The sequence below is a fragment of the Embiotoca jacksoni genome, unplaced genomic scaffold (genome assembly GCF_022577435.1).
Source record: "Embiotoca jacksoni isolate LCO1_2020_lvr unplaced genomic scaffold, fEmbJac1.0.p SCAF_19, whole genome shotgun sequence".
In the NCBI taxonomy this organism is placed as follows: Eukaryota; Metazoa; Chordata; class Actinopteri; family Embiotocidae; genus Embiotoca; species Embiotoca jacksoni.
Window position 1 is genome coordinate 3,422,360 of NW_027185329.1, and position 25,141 is coordinate 3,447,500.

At 43.3% G+C, this 25,141-nt stretch overlaps 1 protein-coding gene across 4 annotated transcripts in view; it reads left to right on the forward strand.

Annotated features, from left to right (window-relative positions):
• Window positions 1-24,808, forward strand: part of atp11b (ATPase phospholipid transporting 11B) — a 50,620-nt gene extending 25,812 nt beyond the window's left edge. The window contains exons 18-30 of one of the 4 annotated variants that reach the window (XR_011178403.1): window positions 223-426; window positions 828-981; window positions 1,079-1,181; window positions 1,301-1,446; window positions 1,606-1,665; window positions 2,116-2,243; window positions 2,556-2,694; window positions 4,444-4,509; window positions 5,274-5,377; window positions 6,203-6,368; window positions 7,476-7,561; window positions 14,467-14,630; window positions 19,668-19,756. Coding sequence is in view for 3 of the 4 variants with exons in the window: in XM_069153034.1 (XP_069009135.1) it covers window positions 223-426; window positions 828-981; window positions 1,079-1,181; window positions 1,301-1,446; window positions 1,606-1,665; window positions 2,116-2,243; window positions 2,556-2,694; window positions 3,104-3,127; window positions 4,444-4,509; window positions 5,274-5,377; window positions 6,203-6,368; window positions 14,467-14,630; window positions 19,668-19,749 (1,540 nt within the window). In the remaining variant the exon portion in view is untranslated. Of the gene's footprint in view, window positions 1-222; window positions 427-827; window positions 982-1,078; window positions 1,182-1,300; window positions 1,447-1,605; window positions 1,666-2,115; window positions 2,244-2,555; window positions 2,695-3,103; window positions 3,128-4,443; window positions 4,510-5,273; window positions 5,378-6,202; window positions 6,369-7,475; window positions 7,562-14,466; window positions 14,631-19,667 lie in introns of all 4 variants that reach the window. The other 3 variants (XM_069153034.1, XM_069153033.1, XM_069153035.1) reach the window with 3 other exon arrangements.
• The last annotated feature ends 333 nt before the right edge of the window (window positions 24,809-25,141 follow it).

Here is a 25,141-nt window from a genome sequence, read left to right on the forward strand (position 1 = left end):
GCCAGGGATAACAAGAGGCTTACGTTTTGTGTTTTAAAGAATTTTGTTAGCTATTAGTCTAACTGTAATGTACTGCTTCACTTTACCCACATCCAGTCTCGAATCAAATATTGTTTGTGTTACATTCAAGGGTAAACATATTGCAATTACATAGGAATCACTGCGTGTTCTGCATATATAGTACGTGTTACATAAGTAAATTCGATATATTCTGCTCCTCAGGCTTCAAGACAAAGTCCAGGAGACCATCGAGGCTTTGCGGCTGGCGGGAATCAAAGTGTGGGTGTTGACGGGGGACAAACACGAGACGGCGGTCAGCGTCAGCCTGTCCTGCGGCCACTTCCACAGAACCATGAACATCTTGGAGCTGCTGCAGCAGCGCTCTGACAACGAGTGCGCCGAGCAGCTCCGCAGACTCGCCAGAAGGTGAGTGGGTGTGACTCTGCTGGTAAAAAAGGGAAGTTTGAGTGGACCTCAAAGAAAGGAACTGAACATGATTTTTACATGCTTGCAGTTACTTTAATGAAAGCAAACAAGAGTCATTCCTTTGATGATGTTTTTATGTGTGTGTCTTGTTTCCAAGATGTTTTAAATATTTACATTCCACATTTATGGTTCAATCACTCCGTTCACCTCGAACCTGCCTTCTGAGCGATGAATCTTTGAAATGCACACTCGTGAATAAAGTGAAGTGTTTTTGGAGCAAATAATAAGATGAGAAACCTGTAACGAGAGGATGTGCTCGTGAACCCTAACAGTAAAAAGCCTAAGTTGGCATTAGGTATTTGTAGTATTTCTTTCCATTCATAGTGTTTTCTTTTCCCCAGGATTAAGGAGGACCACGTCATCCAGCACGGGCTGGTCGTAGACGGGGCCAGTCTGTCTTTAGCGTTGAGGGAACACGAGAAGCTCTTCATGGAAGTGTGTAAAAACGTCTCCGCCGTCCTGTGCTGCCGCATGGCCCCTCTGCAGAAAGCCAAGGTACCGACCCACCGCTCGGGGACCGCATTCACTACGACTCACAGTGCGGAGAACGTCAAACTTATCCCGCATGTCAACGTCGCCCTGTTCTGTCCAGGTGGTGCGTCTTTTAAAGACATCTCCAGAAAAACCCATCACCTTGGCTATTGGGGACGGAGCCAACGACGTCAGCATGATACAGGAAGCCCACGTGGGCATAGGTAAACACGCGGCGCGCGCACACACACACACACACACACACACACACACACACACACACTAACTCCACCGCAGTCGCACTCTGCCGCTTCACCTCCGATGTGTCTGCGTGTCCCTGCAGGCATCATGGGGAAGGAGGGTCGTCAGGCTGTGAGAAACAGTGACTATGCAATTGCCAGGTTTAAGTTCCTGGCGAAACTCCTGCTGGTCCACGGTCACTTCTACTACATTCGAATAGCTACGCTTGTACAGTACTTTTTCTACAAGGTAAGATTTCCCTACGCTCGTACTTTAAAAAGATTTAAGATAACTATTCTGAAGTATAGAAATGGGCTTTTACATCAGCTGTTAATGAGTTTGTTCAGCCTCGTCTCCTTTTCAGTGCAACTGTTTTAATGTTTCTCTCCTTCACTCTGTCTTTTCTAGAATGTGTGTTTTATCACGCCCCAGTTTTTATACCAGTTCTTCTGTTTGTTTTCACAACAAGTAAGTCTCTTTATCGCTCCATTTCTCTCGCTTTTTCATATGTCATTGTTGTTCTGTTGCTGGTTTTGGTGTTGCGCAGTCCTTTAGCTCATTTTAGGGGATTATTTCATTTTGAGTGCATTCTTAAATAGGTTTTCTTTCCAAAACGTATCTTGTAATGACTCAGTTTTTTAAATGCTGTTTGATTTGCAGTTTTAATTCAATATCATTCATAAGTTTCTGGATTTTCAACCAGCAAGAATTTCATTGAGATTGATTTATTTTTATTATTTTTTTTGAAGTTGCTGTAATAATCAAAAGTTGATAGTATTTTGCCGTCACTGTTTCTTCCCTGTATATCTGACTCCGTTCAGTCTCTGTTATGTACAAGCTTTGTTGGAAGAGTTTGGGGGAGATCAGTTTTGGCTAATAGGTTGGTGTTAAGTGAAACGCTGTCTCTGTCCAACCTAGACCCTGTACGACAGTGTTTATCTGACACTGTACAACATCTGCTTCACCTCGCTGCCCATCCTGGTGTACAGTCTGTTTGAACAGCTGGTCCATCCACACGTCCTGCAGAGCAAACCTGGCTTGTACAGGTGAGGCTGTGTGGAAGCTCTTGGGTGCACATTGTATTATCGTTAGCTGTTTGCAGGAAGCTCGTGTTTTAAAAAGAGAAGTGACTTTATTTCGTTTTCTGGTGTATCACCATCTATGACCTTTTAATTTCGCCGTTGCCATCGGCAGGCTGCTTGTTCTACAAATCATTCACTTTTTTTTCTGAATCACATAATTACAAATTCTTAACTTATTCATCACAAGAGTGAAATGTGTGTTTTGATACAGTATTATGCTCTTTAGAAATAACAAACAAAACAAACAAAAAAAAAACACCACTGTTTATTTTCCAGGGATATCAGCAAGAACTCTCTGCTGTCTTTCCGTACGTTCTTGTACTGGACTCTGTTGGGCTTCTGTCACGCCTTCATCTTCTTCTTTGGATCCTACATACTGATGGGAGAGGACACCACGCTGATGGGCAATGGACAGGTGTGTTGTCTGTATGATGCGCTGCAGGTCTTTTACTTTATGTCCCCAGAAACAATCTTGCTCAGAGGTGTTCAGTCAAATGCTTCTTCAGATATAAATAGTAGATAACGGATGTGTTTGTGTGTTTATGATGAGCTGTTGTTGGGACTGGTTACTCTGCTGGTATTTCTGCAATCGCTCGTTTCTTATCGGCCTCTTTCTCATTCTTATTTTGTTTAACAATCTAACAAATCTCCTCTCCTCCCTCCTCTGTACTGTCCTGCTGCATATCTTTCCATCTTTCTCTCTCTCTCTATCTTTATCTTTATCTCTATCTCTCTCTCTCTCTCTCTCTCTCTGTTGTCTTTTCCTTCCATATTTTGTTGATTACGCCTTTTTCCCTCTTCCTTCACGCTGTGCATGTCTTCAGATCTTGCGAGCTAACAGGCAGCTGGTAAGAGTCTGCTCTACAGTTGAATGCATGTCTCTTTGGGGGGTTAATGAGAGGACTCTCAGAAAGCTTCCTCAACATGTGTTTTTTTGTTTTTTTTATACTAAAATATTGCTAATAATGCATTTGAATAGGATGAATGTTGACACCTATCCTCTGCTCTAAAGTGTATTTACATAATGGCTCATTTCAAGTACCAATTTTGTTGTTGTTGTTGTTGTTTTTGCAAACACTGAAAATAAGGAGTCATAAAACAGTCGGTGGCTCTTTGGATCCTGATGATTCCAGTTCATTGTAATCAGTTTTGATTCCTTTATTTTTGCTCAAACTTAATTATGTATTTAGGTCACAGTTCAATGGCTTTCACCCGAATACGTTATCAGTAAAACTCCGCTGAAAAAGTTATTCATTCCAATTATAACTTATTTCCTCAAACACACTGACAGGCAGTAACAGAAATTCACATATTTATTTATCATCTATGAACATGCGGCGCAAAAACTTCAAACGTATGATCGTCTTGTGCTGTTACATATTGTAGACTTGTTTCACGGGCTTAATCACTAAATATGGATTCAAAGATTTATGACAACCTATGATAACAAGGTTAAGTTTGTGTGTTGATTATAACAAATCTGGACAAAGTTTATCAAAAGTGGATTGAAAGGTGGTGATTGTTTCTGAGACTTGAAGAGACGAGTATTAAAGAAGAGTTTTTAAAAGGTTTTGGTAAAAAATAAACTAGAAGTTGAACCTTTTTAGGGGGTCCAGGATTGGTGTTTGCTCCCCTTCGTGTCTCTCTGGATGCGCCTCACTCCGCTCGCTGTTGGCCCTCGATGTTCAGACTCCAGCAGGGAGCTGAATTGTCTGGCAGCAAAAACAATCCCTCCTACAGCTCTCGACCTATAAGTGGAGCAGTGGAGCTGCTGATGGCGGCCGGAGGGCGGGGCCTCACTATCGGCGCCGTGATGCCACACAACTGTCTGGTCACACCTTGTCCAACCTGCCCTGAATCTGAACATTTGTGGGTTTTTAACCGAAATGATATTTAGTGTTGCGTTACCGTGGCAACATCATCAGTCATTTTGCCTGGCGTTTCCGTCATCCGTGATTCAGAGGAACACAGGAAGTAACGTCAGGGTATGAAACTTACTTAGAGAGTTTGACCAGTTTAAGACTTTATTGGATATAATGCCACTCACCAGGTGCATGTTTACAAAGCCTCCGTTTCTTCCTGCTCATGACGTCTGGTCAAGTAGTGACAAATTGCAGTGTAATACAGTTGACTGGTGTTAACTTTGGTATGTCTGCTTTGATAGATGTTCGGGAACTGGACGTTTGGAACGCTGGTCTTTACTGTTATGGTCATCACTGTCACATTGAAGGTAAATGACATCAAACATCACGCAAGAAATACATGTACGTCTTTTATTTTCTAAGAATACGTTCAACCAGTATTTTAAGTTTTAAGTGTAATTATTCTATAACTAACATCCTTTAGTATCAATTGTGACATTTGAACTTGTAATGCAGCAGAAGTCATAAGTGTTTGATTTTTATGATAGCAGTTAGCTTAGTGTACGAGACCTGCTTAGCGTAAAACAGCAGAAAGCCTGAGTATAATGGAGTTTCTGGTGAAGAAAGTTGAGCACCTAGCAGGCTGAAGACCTCAATATTTTTCTCATGGGTCAGATAGAATTACCAAATCAAGTGTAAAAGGTAAAAAAAAACATTTCAACATCTTGAAGTGACCCGAAACGTGTCTTTTAGTTGGCTTTTGCTTCAGTTAAGCAGGTAGTTGTTTGTCAGGAAGGTATTTTTCTCCCTGGTGGTCATAATTTGATCCTCCGTGATGTTGTTTGCTGTGAGCATTAAATAAAAGTGGAATCGCATATTTAGGTCCACAGGGACACACTTGTATTTCCACAGTCCCAGTATGAAATGCAATATGTTGTGATGAGGATGATGTCAGTAGCCATTTACTGCAGGAGGTAATTTGTTACAGGTTGGGGTCAAGGTGTTTTTTTTATAGCACAGAGGCAGTTATAGAGACTGCCCGTCCCTGTATCAGTGTTTTACACCTAGTTTAATTTTCTCCCCCTCCTGTATGTGTATGTGTGTGTCCGTCCGTCCGTATATGTTATGACAGCTTGCATTAGAGACTCATTTTTGGACGTGGATGCACCATTTTGTGACGTGGGGCTCAATCGCCTTCTACTTCATCTTCTCCCTCTTCTACGGAGGCATTATCTGGTAAGAACGGCTTCTTACAAAGTTGTCAGTTTCGTTGCTTCATTGGGGAGAAAAATGTTTCTTTTAAACTTTCAAATGTATTTTACGAGGTGTAATATGGCCTGTTATTAACAGATCCAATTGACTGTGACTAAATGGATCTGGACATGCTCCATTACGATTTTTTTTTCTTCAGATAAACTTTAAAACTATTGGAACAAGCTTTAACCAGTCAGTATTGACAACCATATCCATTGTACGCCAAAACTCTACCACCTCCACCGTTGGAACTACTTCAAGGCATCTCATTTTGTCACCCCTGCTGCTTGCTGATTGGTCCTCCTCCTCCATTGGTCTAGTAATGTAGTCCAGTGCAAGAGCACAACCAACTATGACCTCGGTGATTAAACTTGAAGTCAAATGTGCTCATTGATATATATTTCAGGCCTTATTTATGATTTTGCGCCTTTTCTAAAATTGCTATTGAATTGCATTCACCTGCAGTTAGACAGATGCTTAAATTGTGTTCACACTTTGTTGCTAGTGTGGTGCTGAGATCTGCATGAAACAACCAATTTTGTCACTTGGCAGAAAAATCGCTGAGGTTTTCTTGTATGTTGGATTGATGGGATTGATCGTGATCGAGCGCGACTCCAATTCCCAGTGAGACCTGAATTTACAGTGAACGGGGCAAAGCGAGCCGAGTCAGGCTGCCCGTCCTGAAAGGCTTCATCAAATGCTTCTGTCGCACCAACCTGTAGATGGTTCCCACCTACCTAAGAAGCATACAAGTGTTTTCTTCTAACCACTGTGTCCCCCCCCCCCCCCCCCCCCCCCCCCCCTCAGGCCATTCCTGCACACCCAGGACATGTACTTCGTCTTCGTGCAGCTGCTGTCCAGCGGTTCAGCCTGGTTCGCCATCATCATCATCGTCATAACTTGCCTCTTCCCCGATGTGGTGAAGAAGGTTATGTACAGACATCTGTTTCCCACCAGCACACAGACGAGTCAGGTAAGAAGGGCAAAAGGTGTAGATTCACTAAAAAACAAAGAGGGTGTGAAGATGTTTACAGGTTGTTGTCGTCTGGTAACTTCAGTGAAGAATTTCATTCCACTTGGATAAAGGTTCGCCTTCTAGTTGTTGAGATATGTTGGGGTTTAAATAGACTTGCCCTGTCTACCTCCTAGAGGTTTTCCCGTCTTCAAGGTACATCGGTTTTAGTTTTTCTGTACTTTATCTGGCTGCAGCTCCTCTGGGAACGGCTGATGTTTTGTTCCTCTCTCAAAGTTTTCTTTCAACGTGCAATGATTCAACCATCTCAGTGTCAACATTGTTTTTGTGATAGTTTTTCTGTAAGGTCTGCAGGCCCAGGCTCCAAACTAAAAACTAACTGAACAGTGTTGAAATGTCACCAGAAAGGCCAAAAACACTCTCCAGTGGTTAAACTGTGTGTGCGGGGTGAGATTTAATGCATATTCCTACTTTTATCGCAAAAAGTGGAAATTCTGTTTTCTGTGATGTGGAAAAGAGCCTGGAGGAAGAAAATAAACTAAAATGTCGAAGAAATAGAGACGCAGAGAGGAAATGTTCTGCGTGTCACATTGTGTAAACAGTTCATGATTTTCAGTGTCTGCGGTCATGAGTCAGCCACTTAACAGGAACAGCATGGTGTTCATACACACTGCATGACCCCTCCCCCCCCCCCCTTTGATCTCTCACACGCACACACACACACACACACACACACACACACACACACACCGTGCATGGTCACCATACAGATGACCCACACGGGTACTGAATCGATTTGTCTGGCTGGAGGTTGTTTATGTTTTAGTTTTTACTCTCCTCTTCCTCCTTCTTCTCCTCCTTTTGAAAAATTCTCTGCTTATTTCTCAGAAAAAGATGAGCTGCTGTTTTTCCATCCCTGTTTGTCATTTCTGCTCTAACCTCTGTCCTCCTTTTGTCTTTCCATGTGAGTCTGTGAAAAAGGTGTGTGTGTGTGTGTGTGTGTGTGTGTGTGTGTGTGTGTGTGTGTGTGTGTGTGTGTGTGTGTTCGTTCTAACCTCTACGTGTACCTTCTTCATCCTATCCTCTGTCTGCACTCTCCTGGTGTAGATGTATTCCAACCGTGTGGCGATAGGTGATGACTTCATCGCTCTGCAGCCTTTGTCCAGAGCCAAGAGCCAGCTGGGCAAAATTAGGTAGAGGATTTGAGGCTGATTCAGCCGCGGGCTTCAAAACACATCTAAAAATCAATTCCGATACAGCAAATATTCAGGAGTGCTTTGTTCAAATGCAATATTTCTGTGCAGGAGATTTTATCATCGATGGCTTGTTCTGTTTTATCCTGCATTTATTTGAATTGGCTCCCTTTGGTTTGAAAATATACATATTTTTAAGTCCTTATTATTTCTCGCCCTTTACAGACAATATGTTAATCACATTTTGCAAAGGTTTTTCATTATCTAGCACAAATGTATAAAATTATTATTTAGATAGTTCTTGGAGGTTTAATATCCTTGTGTTTACGATGAAACAAATATTATTGCTACTTCCAACAACCTTTGTTTGTAACATCTGACAACCCAAACAAAACTTAGCTTGCAAGTTTCAGGCCTGATATTAACTGTTGAAAATATACTTTCTTTGCAAAGATCAGAGATAAATCATAATTTCTTAAACCCTCTGAAAGATGTAATTATAGATTATTGACAAAGATGCCAGCAGCCTCTAAAAAGTATTGCTTAATGGAAAAGGCACTCCTGTTTATGATCATTTATACAATACTCAAATGTTTAACATGAGGCCTTTTTTCTAACACTGGCAGCATCCTGACTGCAGAGTTGTGTGCTGTTAGTTTTAGAGCCTCCCGTTTCATGTCTGTGACTGCATGCACCGGACAAGCCAATCAGCATTCTCTGTGATTGGGATTGGGGGAAATGATAACCTGTTTTTGTTTTTTGTGGGCGGGGCTTGTCGGGTCATGCAGAAGAATGTCATATCGAGCATTTCAGCCGCTGCATGTTTTGCATTTTTTTGGTGAGAGGCTAACATAGAGAATATGTTCTAAAACCGCTCCCAGTCCTGCCTGTCACAGCATGGCCTTGTCATTACCCCGCCACCCCACCCCCCCCACCGCTTGAATACATGAATAAGTGAATGAATGAATGTCAAATCACATGGGAACCCTCGGTGACTTATTTTATTTTTGACTCCCAGCATTCATTGCAACGTGAGCGCAATGTTGTGATGCAGGAATCCGATTCAAGGTCATCATTTAAAAAAAAAGTTGCTCCGTCAGGCTCAGACCCGCCATCCTGACTATTCAGCAAGCGGTCGTGTCATACAACCACAACCCGGCATGTAGAAGGGACACGTCGAACCGACGCATGGTGCAGCCCATCAAACCACCCCTCCTATCTCTACAGCATGGTCCATCCCTCTGACGTACGCTTAGCCCAGAAAGTCCTCAAACTGGTTTCGCCGGCCGAAACACTCTCCTCACCTCCAGAGTTTAGTCCACCTGCATGGTTTCAACCGATCCACAGAACAAGACTGCGAACCGACTGCAGCTGCATGACCGACTCTGGAAATGGTCCGGGCCGTCTTGTAGAGCAGCATGATGCCGTCCCGTTAGAAGCATGACAAACAGCCGGGTTGTCTCGGCGACTTTAGACGGATGACTTTCTGATCTTGCACTGTTGTAGCCGACAATAGCGTGAGACGGAAAAATCCCTTAGTCATGAGCGGTTTCTGTTTTTACTTCTGAACATAAATAAATGTGAAAGTTTTCTAGAGATTTTCCGTATGTGAAGCCGTCCAGGATCATTTGAACAAACCTTCATGAAAGACTTGGAGCTAGTATTTTTTTTTTATATTGTGTGTTTAGTTCATTTAAATGCTACTTTGCTTGGTGGTTATCTTGACACCTATATAGCATGCTAATTTGTGTTTTTCTGCAGCCCAATCAGGTGGCATCTACATGTATATTCAAAGTCACTAAAAATGTCGCAAAAAGCACAAACTCAATGAGCAGAAACAAACCATAGATTCACAGATCATAAAGTGTCCTGTGCGTTGCATGAACTGCCGGCACAGAGCACCTAGAACTACACGTGATCCTCTCTAGAAATCGAAGCACTATATATTTATGTTAATGTGTTGCATAGTACAATTCCTTCAGTTGTGGTGAAATCATTCCTCCAATAGCTTTCAGGATATTTATTTTTTTCCTAATTAGATTAGATGGAAGTAATCACAAAAGAAACCACAGGGCTCTCCTGGGTGTACGGTTGTTTGCCCACTCCGGAGCTCTGATAGATCGAGCAGCAGGTTAATTGGTTTGGATGCTAATAGATTTGCTCTTATCTGCGCTTCCCTCGGGACATCTTTTCGTTTGCCTGAAGCTTCTTTCTGCTCATTTGTTGTCTAGATTTACAACTATTTCTGAGCTTGACGGCCTTCTAGTCCAGTCTGTCTCTTGCTGCTTTTTTTTTTTTTTTTTTTTTTTTTTTTTTTCCCCAAATCAAAGCCCTCCTCTAGTGACCTCATCAACTCAATCATATTTTCTGAGAAACATCTTTTCAGCTTGTGATTTATGACGGTCCCACAGTCCCAATTAAAGCGCGGTTCAGATCTGCAGCGGGGGAATAAGACTAAGGATGCACAAAAGGCAGGAAGCAGCTGGTCTTATTTGCCTCGCCAGCTAAAACAAATTTGTTGTCAGCTCTGTCGCCATGTTGACGAGGTCACTTGTGAAGGTCCAGCATTGATGTCGAGTGAAGCTCAGAAATGTTTTCAATTAACTGCCCCCCTACAGTGCGAGCTGGACTGACTGCTTGTTAGCGACTAATTAATCCGCTAGTTTGTAAATAACCAGCACTGAAAAACACATCCCCACCCCTGCCCCCGTACCCAGGAAAATGTAAGATACCGCTAGTTGGACGAGATTATTTCTTTGAATAAGACTCAAAATACGGATAAACAAATCTTTTAACGCGTGGACGAAAACATGACCTGATCATCCAAATCGTTGACTTGTTTCAATGAAGATTTAAAGATTGAATATGAGAGTAAAAGCCTAAGATGGATGTTTTTTGCAGTGTGATCGGTTATGTTGCCACGCCGATGTCCGGCCTGCCAACAGTCTACCTCGCTGACTGATGGATGAGCTGTTTGACCAGCCAGCAGGGCTCACTGAAAGCATCTTGTGTCCTTCAGATGGAAGAGGGTGAGGGTTCAGTCGGCCCAGAATATGACCCTGTTAAAGCCCAGCGGAGCCCAGGGGAGGACAATTGGCACCTGCTAGCTGCTTATCCTCCCCCTGCTGCCCCCGGCCCAGACCCATGCTCCCCTAGGTAGTAACCACATATGTACTTTCACTCCCATTGTCTCTCACTGCCCTGGCATTATGGCTTCACCTGGGGACGAACCAACCCCGTGCACCCCCCTCACAGCTGCAGCCAAATGCACATGTTTGGTCACGCCAACCTGCACCTCCGATCATTGCCTCCCACGCTGCCCTTTTATTTTCACGTAAAAAAGAAAATACTACTACTACTCCTGTGTGTCTCACTTTGTTTATATGAATGACCCCATACTTTCCCACCCAGTCATGATTAACCCCATCCTTCCCTCCCCTGCCCCCCCTCCCCCCGCCCCCCTTTCGATGGATAACCTCACCCTTCCCTGCCCAGATGTGACTGACCCTCCCGTCCTCCCTTACCCAACCATGACTGTGTCCATACTTTCCCTCCCCAACCCGGTCTCCCTTCACCACTCACTGTTATTAATCAGGTATGGGTTCAGAGTTCAGACAGAGAGAGAGAGATTGCTGTTGGCATGCTGACTTCATCGTCTCAGCCATTTCTTCTTTTTTTTTTTTTTTTTTCATTCAACCATCAGCTCCCACTCAATGTATCATTGCTTGCTCGACACATTTTTTTTTCTTTGGTACCATAATTTTACGGTGTCAGTGTTGTTACTTTCTCTACACACAGTGTTCATTGATCAAACAAAAAAAAGATTATTATATTGTCTCACACCAAAGTGCGTTACAGTTTAGATCTCACTTCCTCTGTGCTCGATAAATGGACAACAAAACAAGAACCTCGCTGAGCTCTAATATAGTAAGTAAGAAGCCAGAGGACAATGACACCCGTGTAACCGTCGCTATCGGTCAATTTTATAGCAAAGCCTTCATTTCTGGCTTCCCTTCCTCAGAGAACCCACGTTTACAAGAGAACCGTTAATCATATGGTTTGGCCCGGTTTTACTGTGAACAGTTTATGGGCTGCTGCTTCTGCAGAACTGAAAAAGTAATGTAACATGAGCGCGGTCAGTTGATACTACTGATTTAGAAGTGCTGTGAGGACTGATTTAAGGAACTACTACATCAACTGGTGGAGCAGCAATCAGTCATCTGGGAAAGTGTTTATCACCCATGTGGTCGCAGCAACAGAGAAACGTCGGGGAACGTTTCACCAACAAATAAACTAGTTTTAATTCATGTCCATAGCTGCAGCTGTGGCTTCTTCTTCTTCTGTAGTTTGGAGTAAACACATTTTACAGCCTCGACTTTTATCTTCACTGTGGTGGAAAGTGCAACAACACAAGTTTATTTTATGAAATTTTATATATATTTTTTTCAAAGACCAAACCAGATCCAACAATGTTATAATAGAGGATTTTATCACCTCGCAGCACCCAACACTGCCATAAATATATATCGAAATATATATTCAGTTTGATCGGTCTGTGTTTTGCTGTTGCCAGCCAAGAAGTAGAAGTAGTTTGGTTTCATGCCAACAGTCTCCGGTTTCTGCTGCAGAGCAATGTAACAGCAGCACCATCAGCCAGAGCGCTGTGGAAGACGAGCAGCCACAAATAAAGCAGGACTCTGTCCAACGACGGAGGACACGATTTAGAAATCGTTTCCTAAAAAAGAAAATTTTGTAAACCTCTTGACTTGTTGATTTTCGACCACAACCAAGCGTTTGAATTATTCCTTAACTTTTTATGTACTCTTAAGAAGCTGGAAGTTTTTAAAGCTTACATAACCTCGACTTCACTTTCAATGGCACTCAAACAGTCTTGAGAATTATACGTTGCTCCACCTCGGAGTAAATTTTAATCAAGACGAAACGATAACAACAACAATAAGTTAAACTTGAAGAACCAGATGGTTCACTGAAGCAATTCTGGGGTTAATCTGTAATTTCGCTGTCCTGTTGTTGTTGTGTAGAAAAGGAGGGTGAGCCATGCAAACCAGATTTGTAACCTCACACCGCTCTGTCTCCTCTCCGTCACACACCGGCTCTCGGGCGCTGACTCAGACCGGCAGAGCCACCTGATCCCTCAGGTTTCTAGGCAGCAGCAGCAGCTTCATTCAGTTTTATCCACCAATGCATCACTGGCTCGTGGAGGAATCTGATTAGTCATAAGATCTATTTTTAGCCTCGTTATTGTACTGGGAGGTTTCTGTGTACTGCGACTCGGCTTCTTCATTCACACAATATTTAGCTGTTTTTACTTCTACAGTATGAAAGGAAGCTGATCTGATAAAATGATGTGAAATGTTTTGATTTCAACTTTTATTTTGTATTCAATGTAAACCCAAGATACAAAGTCAAGACGGTATGTGCAAAGATTTCATTATAATGCGTATATATAACTATAATAAAATGCCATTATAAAGGCAAAGGAGTAAACTAAAAGGAGCTGGTCTCATATTACTGCCTGAGAGTCTGATCAGCTGGCCTTGGTTCATGGTTAGTTTATGCTGAAGGGTGCAGATCGGACGCTGAGTGATCCATCACGGATATGACAGCCCGGCAGAAAAGACCTGAGCTGAGCTATCGAGGCCTTGCAACAGAGAGACGGCTCGCCTCGCCTTGAAGGATCACTCTGAAATCACGTATACTGCCACGGGTTCCGGTGTCGGAGAAGGAAATAAAAACACCTCTGCTCTGAGGATCCCAGGAGGAAAATAAAAACCGGCTTACTTTACTTGTAAATGTTACACAGTCTCTTGCCTAAAGTCTCCTGCTAGTATCTGAAACTGAGGCTTCACAATCCTGAAGTTTTAGGAGATGATTAATTGTGATATCAATAATTGAGATGAATGATTTATTTGTCTTTCTGTTCATTTCATGCCACTATTAAAGTAGAAACCCTAATCATAGATCAGTGATACACCTTATACAGAAGAAGAGGCATTTATTGGCATACAAATTGCATTTCTGTTTGACTTTTAGACTTTGTCATATCAGCTCTTTTACATTTTTGTTTACAATGACAATTTAAAGATTAAAAAAAAATATATATATATATATACAAAAAGTGCTGACAATAGGAGGTTCCAGTAACTAAAGTAAACCATGTACTATGGTGGCGATGACTCTCCACTTGTGTGCCATTAAATTATAGCAGAAGAAGGAGGTGCACAGAGATGACGTCATTGAATAAGTGCCAGTCAAACCTCAAACGGGGGAAAAGATGTGGACCAAGTGATGGAAATATTACATTTCTGTTAGTTTCATCCAGCAGTACTTTATAAAATGATTGCGGTCTGCTCAAATAATTGCAATTTAGTGAAACCTGGAATGAAACCACTGTAGAAAATGGTGCCACAAGACGTAATCTGAGTAGTAGTTTAGTCTGTGAATAACTCTTCAGTCTAATGTGGTTTCCAAACAAAGACACATTGATCTGCTTCAGTCACCCTGAAATCTACCGCAGATCCTTTCTGATTCAGCACTTTGAGCTTTTTTGGTCCGTTTCCTCAACATTTGCTTCCAGGTTCGATGAGTTATTTGTTTTTATTTGCAACATTTCAGTCCCCCGTCCCCCCATCCCCTCCTCCCACAGTGTAGCATGTTTTTCCTGTACATCATTGTTGCCGTGACAGCATGCGATATGTCATCCTCCAGTTGCCCTTATCATCTTGTGAGAAGTGATAGTCGGCCAGTTGTCGTGTTGATTTTAATTTCTGCTCTTCTCTTTTTCTCCTTCTCTTTCCTCCTGTCCTCGTTCTTACTTCTCGTAACCTCTCCACGCCGCTCTCCCTCATTTATCTTCTCCTGCTCTCCTTCTGCACTTCCTCCAGTCTCTATCAGCCTCCCAGGCGCAGGCCCTCAGCTGTGTGGAGTCCCTGTGCTGCTACCAACATGGGCAGAGTGGCTGTTCCCGCCTGGCCCGCCTCCTGGAGCACATGACCGGACAGTGCAAGGCCAGCGCCAACAGTTGTCAAGCGTCCAGCCGCAGCAACAGGTGGGGGGGGGCGGCGGCGACAGGAAGCAATGATTATGAATCCCGATGAACCCTCACCATCTCTTGGTGTCAAAAATCTGGGCTGCAGTCCCGACTCTTATCGCCCGTAAGGTGACGACAACTCCGCTGTAAGTCCTTCTCGTTCCGCCTGGTCGTCGTCGTCGTCGTGGGAGGGGTGGAGCTGGGTGTTCACACGGTCATAGAGGCGGGTGTTTTTTTTATTTTTATTTTTTTTTTAGGGGTGGAAGCTTAGCGGGACTTTGGGACGGCAGCCCGGAGGAGGAGTAAGAGGCCGAACATGTGTGGATGAAGCCATCGTGGACTTTGAGAGTTTGTAATTACCATCAGAGTCCGACCGGAGGGGAGCGCTTCACCTCGTATACCGTCGGAAAGCATCCGCACGCCTTCTCGCCAAAACCTTTAGAGATTGCGATGGCCGTGCGGCATGCGGATGTTTGGCAGTGCAGCCCGGGAGAATTTGGGTCACGGTATTTTTGTAGTAATGCCTGCGATCAACAGGCAACGAACCGGTCTCACTACGACACGACGGGGTGTCTCGTCTGTCTGTCTGTGTCCTAATCATATGCTACTGTTGTTCTGTCTGTCCTGTCTTTGTCTCCTCTGTTTCTCTTTTCTGTAATTTACAATCAAAGGCTGGTGTCCAAATGGTCTGATTGGACAGGGTTTTTTTTTTTTTTAAGAGAAGTTGTCTCATCTGTAATGCACTTTAACGGACGACGCCACCGCTGTTATTATATTGGCTTGTTAGCTTTAGGTTCCTGTATCGTCCGGTAGACCCTCTTGTTCGTTGGAGGGCTGCTCCTCTAGAGACGAAACATTTCCGGTGTTAAAACTCCGGGCGAAGAGCTGCAGAAGCTCCTCTGAAGTCGGACTTTGCGGCGACGTTGCATTTTGGTGGCGCCGAAATCAACCGCCTTCAGTAATACTGAAACATGATGTCATTTTACTGCACAGAGTGATGCGGACTGGACTTTTCTCCGACGCTGCGGGTCCACTTTGTTGACATTTTATCATCCTTTATGACAGAGAGCTTTTAGACTCCGGAGTTCCCAGTTTGCTGGTCTGCAGTTTTGTTCTTTTTTTTTTTTTCTTTTTTTTTTCACCTGAATCCCAGTGACTCCGTGAGGTCATTGATTTTAATTGACCCGATCGGCACTTTCTGCTGAGCAATCAATACTCCTCAACACGGCTTGGGACACTCGGTATCGATCCGATCAGTAATGAAGATCTAGCATTCTTGTTCTCCGTGTCGTGTGAGTCTTTTGCAGTGGACTTTGCACGGCTTCGGGTGGTGTGTGTGTGTGTGTGTGTGTGTGTGCACGCATGTTTGTTTGTTTATTCGTTCATGACTCGTGTGTGTGTGTGTGTGTGTGTGTGTGTGTTTGTAAAGGTGATGACTGCATGCAGGGCGACATAAGGGGCGCCACCGTTCCTCCTCGCCCTCCCTTCAGCCCCTCTGGACAGTTACCTGCAGACTCTCTGTGGTCGAGCGCGTCATGATGACATCTCTGCAGCGCATTAATTAACGTATCCGGTAATGTCAAACTTTCAGCCAGTGGAGATCATAAATCAGGTCCCGTGCTTTAATATTTATACTCCTCATTATTGCTCTGATGTTCTGCGGGTGGGATATTCACCATGAAATAATCTATTACAGCTGCTGCCAGGCTCATTTCACTAAAACTAACTAGACTCTTTTGCTTGAGGTGGAAATTGCCACTAAATGCTTGATTCACTTAAGATGAATTTCTTCCCGTGGGAATGATTGATTTGTTTTCTGACCTTGGCACGAAGCAGCCAATTGGATTCTTCCAAGTGAGCACACTGCAGCCAATTTGTGCTCCCGGAAGGATGAAACACAAACAATGAACATGCATAAAACGCTTCGCTTGGATGTGCTTTAGACTGTAAATACAAACAACAGTCAACTAATAGAATCTGGGGTGAAAGGTTTATTTTTGTCCTCACCGCATCCCTTCATCCGTCCCTCCTCTTCTTCACCCCTTTGAGGAAATAATGCAGGAACCTACGAAGAACGATTGAACGAGAAGTGAGGCTCCGCCCACGTTTGGCCTTAATGCTAGGATACTGCCATAAGGGAAAGGGACTATATCCACGCATCCCTGTATTCTATGCTTAATGACACCGAGGTACATATAGCAAGCATATTTACAACTTGTATAACACACGTATTGTATTTATCTGATATTTATTGGAAGCCCAGCCGCAGTCGGCTGCTCGACTTTTGACCTGTTGTTGCTTGGATCTTGAATCTCGGGGCGACAAAGCAGGAGTAGACACGGATGTCAGGAGTCAAAGATGACGTCCCCCCATAACAAACGAGAGAGGGAGATGCCCGCGTGTCGCTGTCGCATCCAGGCAGCCGAGTCGCCGTCCAAACGCCAAAACAATTCGACTGAGACCTTTTGATATGTGGAAGAAGGGAGTGCAGATTGGCCTTCACCCAAAGTTTACTCAAAGACCAGGACCAGTTTGAGACGCTGATGAACAGACGTGCATCTTATGGCCAGATATTTCTTTTTTTTTTTCCTTTTTAAACATTTCAGGCCACTTGTCAGCTGTGGTGCAACAAAATGTAAACAATCTTAAGTGATTCTTTAATCTACTTTAGAAATCTTAATGAAAAGTAAAAATTAAAATTAAAAAAATGGACGGCGATTCAGCTGCCGTGTTGCTCCTCTTCCTCCTCGAACAAGGGGACCACACCCTCAACCAGAGAGGCTGCTGGGAAGTGTAGTCTCTGAGAGTCTTTTGTTTTGTTTTGGTTTTTCTGCTACTTCCTGTATCTACTAATCTTTTTCTACTGAATCCGGAAGCCTTATATGTGCTTCTGTGAAGAGGCCAACGTCGAGGGTGTGCTCGTTTTATAACCAGGAGTGTTCTAGCCGGGTGGAGTTTTAAATTCCACCCGTCGACCAGAGGGGCTACAAAATGAGAACGCCCAGACTCTGTCTCGTTGCATGGGGGCTGCTGTTGCCTTTGGTATTTTGTATACAATATAAACCTGTATGTATTTGTGCCTCCCCCCTCCCCCCCCCCGCCCCCCCTCCTGCACTTGTCTTTTTTTTTTCCCAGTCCTCTCTGTGTCTTCGTCCTTCTGTGTCTGAAATCTGCATAATTGTTGTCCGACCGTCTTGATTAATTATTCATGTGCTGTGAACGTCCTCCGCGATCTCCCATCTCATCACAAATCTGCCCGTTCTGTTCTTTTCTCGGGTTCGTGTTCCCGCCGGCTCGTCCCGAAAGCGTTCCTGGGCGCCCACGCCCTCGAAAGACGGTTATTTTTATTCACGTTCACCACGGCCCCCGGTAGACAGCCGAGCTAGCCGTGTTTAGCACGTGAGCGTGCCTCCAGTCTAAAGCGCGGGTTTGAGTCATGAGCCTATTTAAAGTATCTCCGGTTCCTCCGTTCACCAGGTCTTAAAACGGTTGTCTTCATCGCGCAGAGCGGCGTCGAGTTAAAGGTCAGGAGAATTATTCAGAGGAGCCGCCGACATTAAAAACAAAAATAAAAGAAATTTATGTTGGTATTTGTGAAAGTGGACAGAGAGGTGCAGAAATGACTTCATCAACAAGTCTGAAGTTGAACTCCCGTCCTCTTGACACGCGTGTAAACGGGCTTCCAGGCTTCTCGTGGAGATCAGGCGGAGCGGCCAGAATAAAGCTTTCTGTTTGGATGTTTGAACCGAGTCTCTGAGCGACTCCCCGCCCGGCGCTCTGAGGTAGACGCTCCGGTCGTCGGCTCTGACACGAGTCGCGCAGCGGAGGTCGGTCTGCTGCGACCTTTAATCAGCGGGAAGCCGTGACCTTCATAAAGGATTCATGTTTCTTTTTCTTTTCCAGTCGGTACAAAACGCTGACGGATGAGATTAGCTGTTCGAGATCCGTCTTCGTCAGACAGGAGATCCAGTTTGCGGAGCGAATAACAGTAAAGGACTGTTCCTGTGCCAGATCTCCTAAATACAAATATATATCATTTGATACTGTGATCATACATGCTGAGTGTTTTGGAACATCGGGCAGCATGATAACCTATTTTTCTAGTAAAGATGCAAAGATGTTTAAAAAAGCCTGCTAACGATGTAGGTTTTACCAGCAGGAAGTTGAACACTGGTGGTTTTTCTTCTGGATGGATAAATGAGGCAAGGATGTTGCTGATGCTTGTTAATCATGATATTAATTTTTCTCTGTTGATTTATATCCATGAGTTGAGTAGCTCAAGTCTCACCTCTACAGATTCAGGGAAGAACGCAAGTTTCAAATATTTAAATCCCCTTTTTAGAGACATTAAATAAATCTTTTTGGTCTTACTGAGTGGCCCTAAAGAATAATTTTCCCCTATATATATTATTTCCATTTCTAACTTTAAGAAATGTCATTACCTGTCCTATTTGAAAAAAAAACAAACATTGGATTTTATGTGGGTGTTTATATTTTGTTATTTTAGACAGGAATCTAATTCAGTTCCCGGTAGCTTCACTTATGAACTCATAAAACCCCTGAAGACATATTAGTATTAATATTAATATCAATATCATAAAATGATTAAGCTGTTAACTAATCCTGACTGATTAAAACAACCTCTGTTGCTCTAGTCGGTACCTACGATCCCACAAATGTTGCTCTGATTGGTGCAATTAAATAGGCGACGTCGCCGGTTCTTCCGGTAAGCCCCGCCCCTTTAACCATGGAAACAAACGAAAGGCAAAATGGAAATCTGTCGTGTAAAAATAACCAAAGCGTTCTGACGGGGGGGGGTGGACTTTAAAATGAACCGAGCCGATGACGGGATTAGTTGGGAGTTAATGAGGAGAGACTTCTGATACTCAACACTAACACCATCACACTCATCACTAACCCTTCACCCCTCTGTCCCCCAGCTACACACACACACACACACACACACACACACACACACACACACACACACACACACACACACACACACACACTGCGTCAGCCTCCTAACCCTCAGTCACTGCTGCCTGTTTTCAGGTCTTGGAGCGACACGGAGAACTTCTACTCCAACGATCGCAGCATCCTGACGCTGTCGCCCATCGAGGCCTCCCACTGCTGACTCCCCGGGGCCGCCGGCTGTAACACACACACACACACACACACACACACACACACACACACACACACACCTGGGGGAGAGGAGTCATAACCCCCCCTCCCCCCTCATCCTCCCTCCCTCCCTCCCTCCTCTGCCACCATTTTATAAACCCTGCTTCAGTTTGAACTCTCTGCTGGAAGCAACACGGAGCTGAAAGACTCGGCTGCTTTTAGGGAACCGGTTCTTTCTAAAAGCGGAGAAAGAAGATCTGTGGAGGGAATACGTGCCGCGAGTCGGCCTGAAGCGCTGCAGTACTTCATGTTGAAGGATCCAGGCAGCGTCTGATCGGACCCCTGCCGCCCGCGGGGTGTCCTGTACCGGAATCTGAACACACATTTTCATTTTCAGATCAGTTGCCAAACATATATTTTTTTTTTCTCACAACTGGCATCAAAAGGACCTTTTAACAAGAGGGGAGGTTCCCGACCGTCGGCGCTTCCCGTTGGTTACCTCGGAGACGCTTCGGACAAAACGAGGATCGCTCGCGCGGCGTCGTTCAGACACGCCGCTTCCATAAAGCGCTTCGTAAACTCTCCGAGCTCGACCAGAAAGGGAAAGCGCTCAGACCCCGTAGCACACGGAGCTTCATCTTCTTCTGCGGTACCAAAGACCAAAACAAATAATTCAGAGATTCAAAGAAAAGAAAGAAAAAAAGAAAAAAAAAGTGTTTATTTTTGTGCCTGATTGTACAGAAGCTTATATTGTTCAGAAGACTTGTTCTCGGTCGCGCTGCTTTCTCGTCTCGTCTGAAAGAGGCCGGATGTTTTCTAAAGCCATACGTTGTTGTGTTTTTCTTGAAGAGGTTGTGTTGTTGTTGTTAGATTACTGAAGGTACCAGCTGGTTCGAGTCGGTCGTTACTTGTTCCCCCTTTTTGAATGCCTTTTTCTCAGTCAGCCCGGTGACCGAAAGCATCTCAGCATTAAAGACGACGAGGAGGAGGAGGAGGAATGTTTTACGGCAAAAGAGGATGAAAAATTGACTCTTTTTTTTTGGGGGGGGGGGAGGATCATCATCTCCGTGTCCTAGAAATATTCCCGGAGCGTCCGATCAGGTGACGGGACGGTTCTGATGGTGAGATGCTTTTTCCGAATCGTGGCTGATGTGCGTCGAAACCCAGACAGCAGAATGTCTCCATGTTCAGAAAGATGATGTGTGTGTGTATATATATATATATATACACATATATACACACACACATATATATATATATATGTGTATATATATATATATATATATAGTAAAAAGCAGAGCGTTTGCACAAATCCAAACTCGTCATCACGTCACCATTGAAATCATCCGTCATGTTTTTGCTGTTCCATCGTGTGTGTTTCTGCACCAGCTGTTGAAGTGTGTGTTTGTGTGTGGACATTTTTTTTTGTTTTGTTGTTGTTGTTGTTGTTTCTCTTGTGTGGCAGCCATGTTGGTTGAAGGAAGTACGGTACTTCATGTAGCTCAAGCGGCCTGAATGCTGCCGGCAGGTCAAAGGTCACGTCTCTCTTTTGATGCTTATTGTTCCCAAAGAAAGGAGAGGAAGAAGAAAAAAGGTGAAATGAGGAATATTTTGACGGTTTTTATTTTGAGGAGAATCCGGTTACTGACGGAAACCGCTCAAGACAACCGTTTTAAACTTGCCGACCGGCCGACACCGAGCAGCTGGAAGTTCACGTTGTTCCTCGGCAGCTCGGATTCGGAGTCGGCCGTGTTCTCGTCGGTCGATTCGTTGAATATTCTTGATGTTTATGTTCCACACGCTGCACCTTCTTTTTCTTTTCAGGCAATTTAAGAGTCTATTTATTATTGCGTTTTTTTTTTTTCCCCCCTGTGTTTGTGTTTCTTACATATCAATGTACTTGTAAACAAGATGTTTGTGTTATCAGATGTTTGAAGGATCCAACAGATCATCGCGCCGCGGCTCCTTCACCCACGTCAACGGGAAATGACCTTTTTTTTTAAACGTCACATCTGCTATTAAAATATCTACCTTGATACAACGCTCATCTGTCCCTGGAGTCGGGAGAATACAAGTTAATGCGGCTTTAAAGATGCATTTCGTCGATTTTACACTTAAAGTTGAAACATCTTTGTCCCTTCGGTCACGCTGGTTTGGAGTTTTATTGACGTGTAACCGGGCCACAAGTCGCATGATGGGAATTGCTGTTTCTGAACTTCATTTAGGTGCAGACTAAATCCTGGCGCGTCCGTTTGATATCTTTTTAAAAAGGAGCAGTTGATGCAGCTCGAACTGAAATATCCAGAACTTGATGATTAAACCGTTATATGAGGACCAACATTTCCCGTAATGCAACTCGGCAGCATCTTTTTTATCAGAGCTTCCAAGTCTTTCCAACTCAACACGCTGAGTTTGTCACGAGCTTTTTGTTAAAGGGAAAAGTTCACAGTTTTCCACATGTTGTCTTAAACCATACCGACGTGTGAACTGGAGAGTTGTTAATAACAGTAATATTTCCTTCTGTCTCTTCAGTGCATATTCATTGTCGGCGACAAAATTGAGTTTTGTTCTGTGCAAAAATGAGACGAATCAAGTTGGTATCTTCGTCTTTTTAATACGAAATTCCCCTCTTTGATTTTTCCTTCAACAGCTTTCATATTTTTTTGCACAGAACAAGAATTTTGGATTTTTTTTTTTTTTTTTATCTTGTGATGAAGCACGAATCAGAGCAAGAAAAAAGTTTCACTGCACATATCAGCACGTGTTTGTTTGTTTTTTTAAACGGACTTGAACATTTAAGAAGCTGTCGTTTCTTTAAATGTGTGAAATGTGGCGCTGCTTTGCACACAGCGCACGTAATGGTGAGCAGGGTGTTGTGGTTGATATCACAATTATTTACCAACATTTATACATATCGTTCTCAAATTAAACTCAATGGTTTGTATTTAACATAAATATTACCGTAAAACAATTGCGTCCAGCTCGGCCAGAAAAAAAAAAAAAAAAAAAGTCACTGCGCCCGACGAGAGAGTCGAACCTTCACCAAAACTGGACAACTGCTGTCGGTTTGGGAGGTTTTTTGGGAACCGGTGCTGCCACACCGCTTGAGTTTCTACGTGATATTTGAGAGCAGATGGCAGAGGAGGGAACACCGGGTCCTTCTTGGCCAAAGGCAAATAAAACCGAGCTGTCAGTGCGGCTCTGATGCCCCCTTGTGGTCAATGTGGAGACCCATCGTGTTCAAAACCGAATATATAACACGCATCATATTTAAAATGTCCCTGTTAAAAGACACTAAACAAGTGTGATAAATAGTAGTTATATGATTTGGGAAAAGTTCAAAGTAAAAGCTGATAATGATGATTAAAAATATTCACATAGACAAGCATTTCTAATCGAAGTCTAATAAATACTAAATATTACGTCAATAGCAGTGATTTTTGAACACTTATTTAGACCCACAACCAAAAACATCTGTAGCAGTAAAAAAAAAAAAAAAAAAAAAGGGTGAGACTTTATGGAGAAAATGACATTTAAAAAAATGTCATTAATATTAAAATAAATAATTTAGTTATTTTTGGGGTTACATGTTTATAAGTTGAACACTTTGCGTCTCCATACTCAAAATTCATATCAAAAACCAAAAGAAGCATCCAGTTGATGTTTTAATTCAAACCAAACAATCGGAGTAAAATGATCTTTTCACGGCCAATTAGTAGTTACATGATTAAAAAAAATAAATAAAAGCTAATAATATAAACAAAGATACAGAATATTCACATAAACAACATTTTAGCATTATTTTGGTTCCAATATAGCTCTTTTCAAAGTCTACTAAACAAAAGGCAATTAATCAAATCGCTCTGTTAATTAATTGGATTTAAATTCAATCATTTGACTAAAGTGGCATCAAAACTAAATATAACATAATTTAGTGGAAATAAAAGTGACACTTTAGGGAGAAAAATGTAATTTAAATTTTTTTTTTTAATTAAAATAATTTAGTTTTGGATTTTTTTTTTTTAGTTGCGGGTTCATAAATTGAACACAAACCGGACAATTGGACTAAATGTAAATGCCACAAGCAATTCACTCTTAAGGGATCATTTCACGGCCAATTAGCAGTTACATGATGAGATAAAATGTTAATAATGATTACAAATATTCACATAAACAACATTTTAGGTTTACTTTGGTTCCGAAACGTTCTTTTCAGAGCCTAAATAAAAGGGAATTAATTAAATCGCTCTGGTTTTTTTTTGTTGACGGACTTATTTTGACGTTCAAACAGCCATGAAAAGACAAATTGCGAAAGCCAGATTCAGTAAAACGCTGCCGGAGCGACGTCGTCTGAGCTCGGTTCCTGTACGAGGGGAGCGGCAGAAAGGTTGGGACTCGAGGCCTCGGGGGTATTTCTAGAAGCAGGAGATTACGCGGCCTCATAATTCAGAACGGTGATTGAATATTTAATAACGCCTCGACCCCTCATGATCTTCATCGTCCATCAAAGTTTACCCGGACGTCTCCTGCTTTCAGAAATACGGTCCGTGTGTTAACGGGAAGATCACGCGTGTCATCCTGTACACGAAACATGAAGCGGTAGACCCGACCCCTCGTCTGCGATATTCAACTTGAATGATTCAGTTCAAAGATTTGTGGATTTCGTCGCTCTGCATTGTACAAAAGGTCAAAAGTAAATCTGCAGGAGATTCAGGAGAAAACTTCAAAACCACTGATGACATCAGCGCGGAGATGCTCTTTAAACGGCGGTTTGCAGACGGGAATCGAATTAAGGTTTCCTTGATCGAATCGGCTAAATAGAAGGAGTCCGGATGAAAATGTCAAGCGATCAGTTGGGCGCCCGGTAATCACCCGGTGAGACGGCCGGCTGCGGGTCAAGTCATTTCTCCTCCCTCCTCTGCAGACGGTTCACAAACCGCCTTTATCACTCTTCTGTTGTCTGAAGCTGTCTTGTCCGTCCGTCCGTCCGTCCTCTTCCCGTCTATAAATCTGTCTTAGAGCTGGAGATGCTGTTCTATATTATGAAATAAATACATTTTTAAGAAACACGTCTTTGCAGCTCGTTCTTTCAAACGCAACCGTGAGGTGAAGACGTCGGAGCGACCAGAAAACAAACGACACGACTCGTAACGAATCAAAGCGGCGTCGGGGACACCGCGAGACATCACTGAACCTTCAGCTTCCTTTATGCTTCCTGTAGTCAGCCTGAGAGTTTGAAAAGAAGCATGACTTTCGTTCAGGGTTTGGAAGGCAAGATGGTGGTGCAGTGGTCAGCGTTGTCGTCTGCAGTCTGAAGGTAGCGGGTTCAATTCCCGCTGAGACTCGCCCTGGAAACATCTTGGATGAAAAGCCACGTCGAGGGCAAGAATCGAACCTGCAAC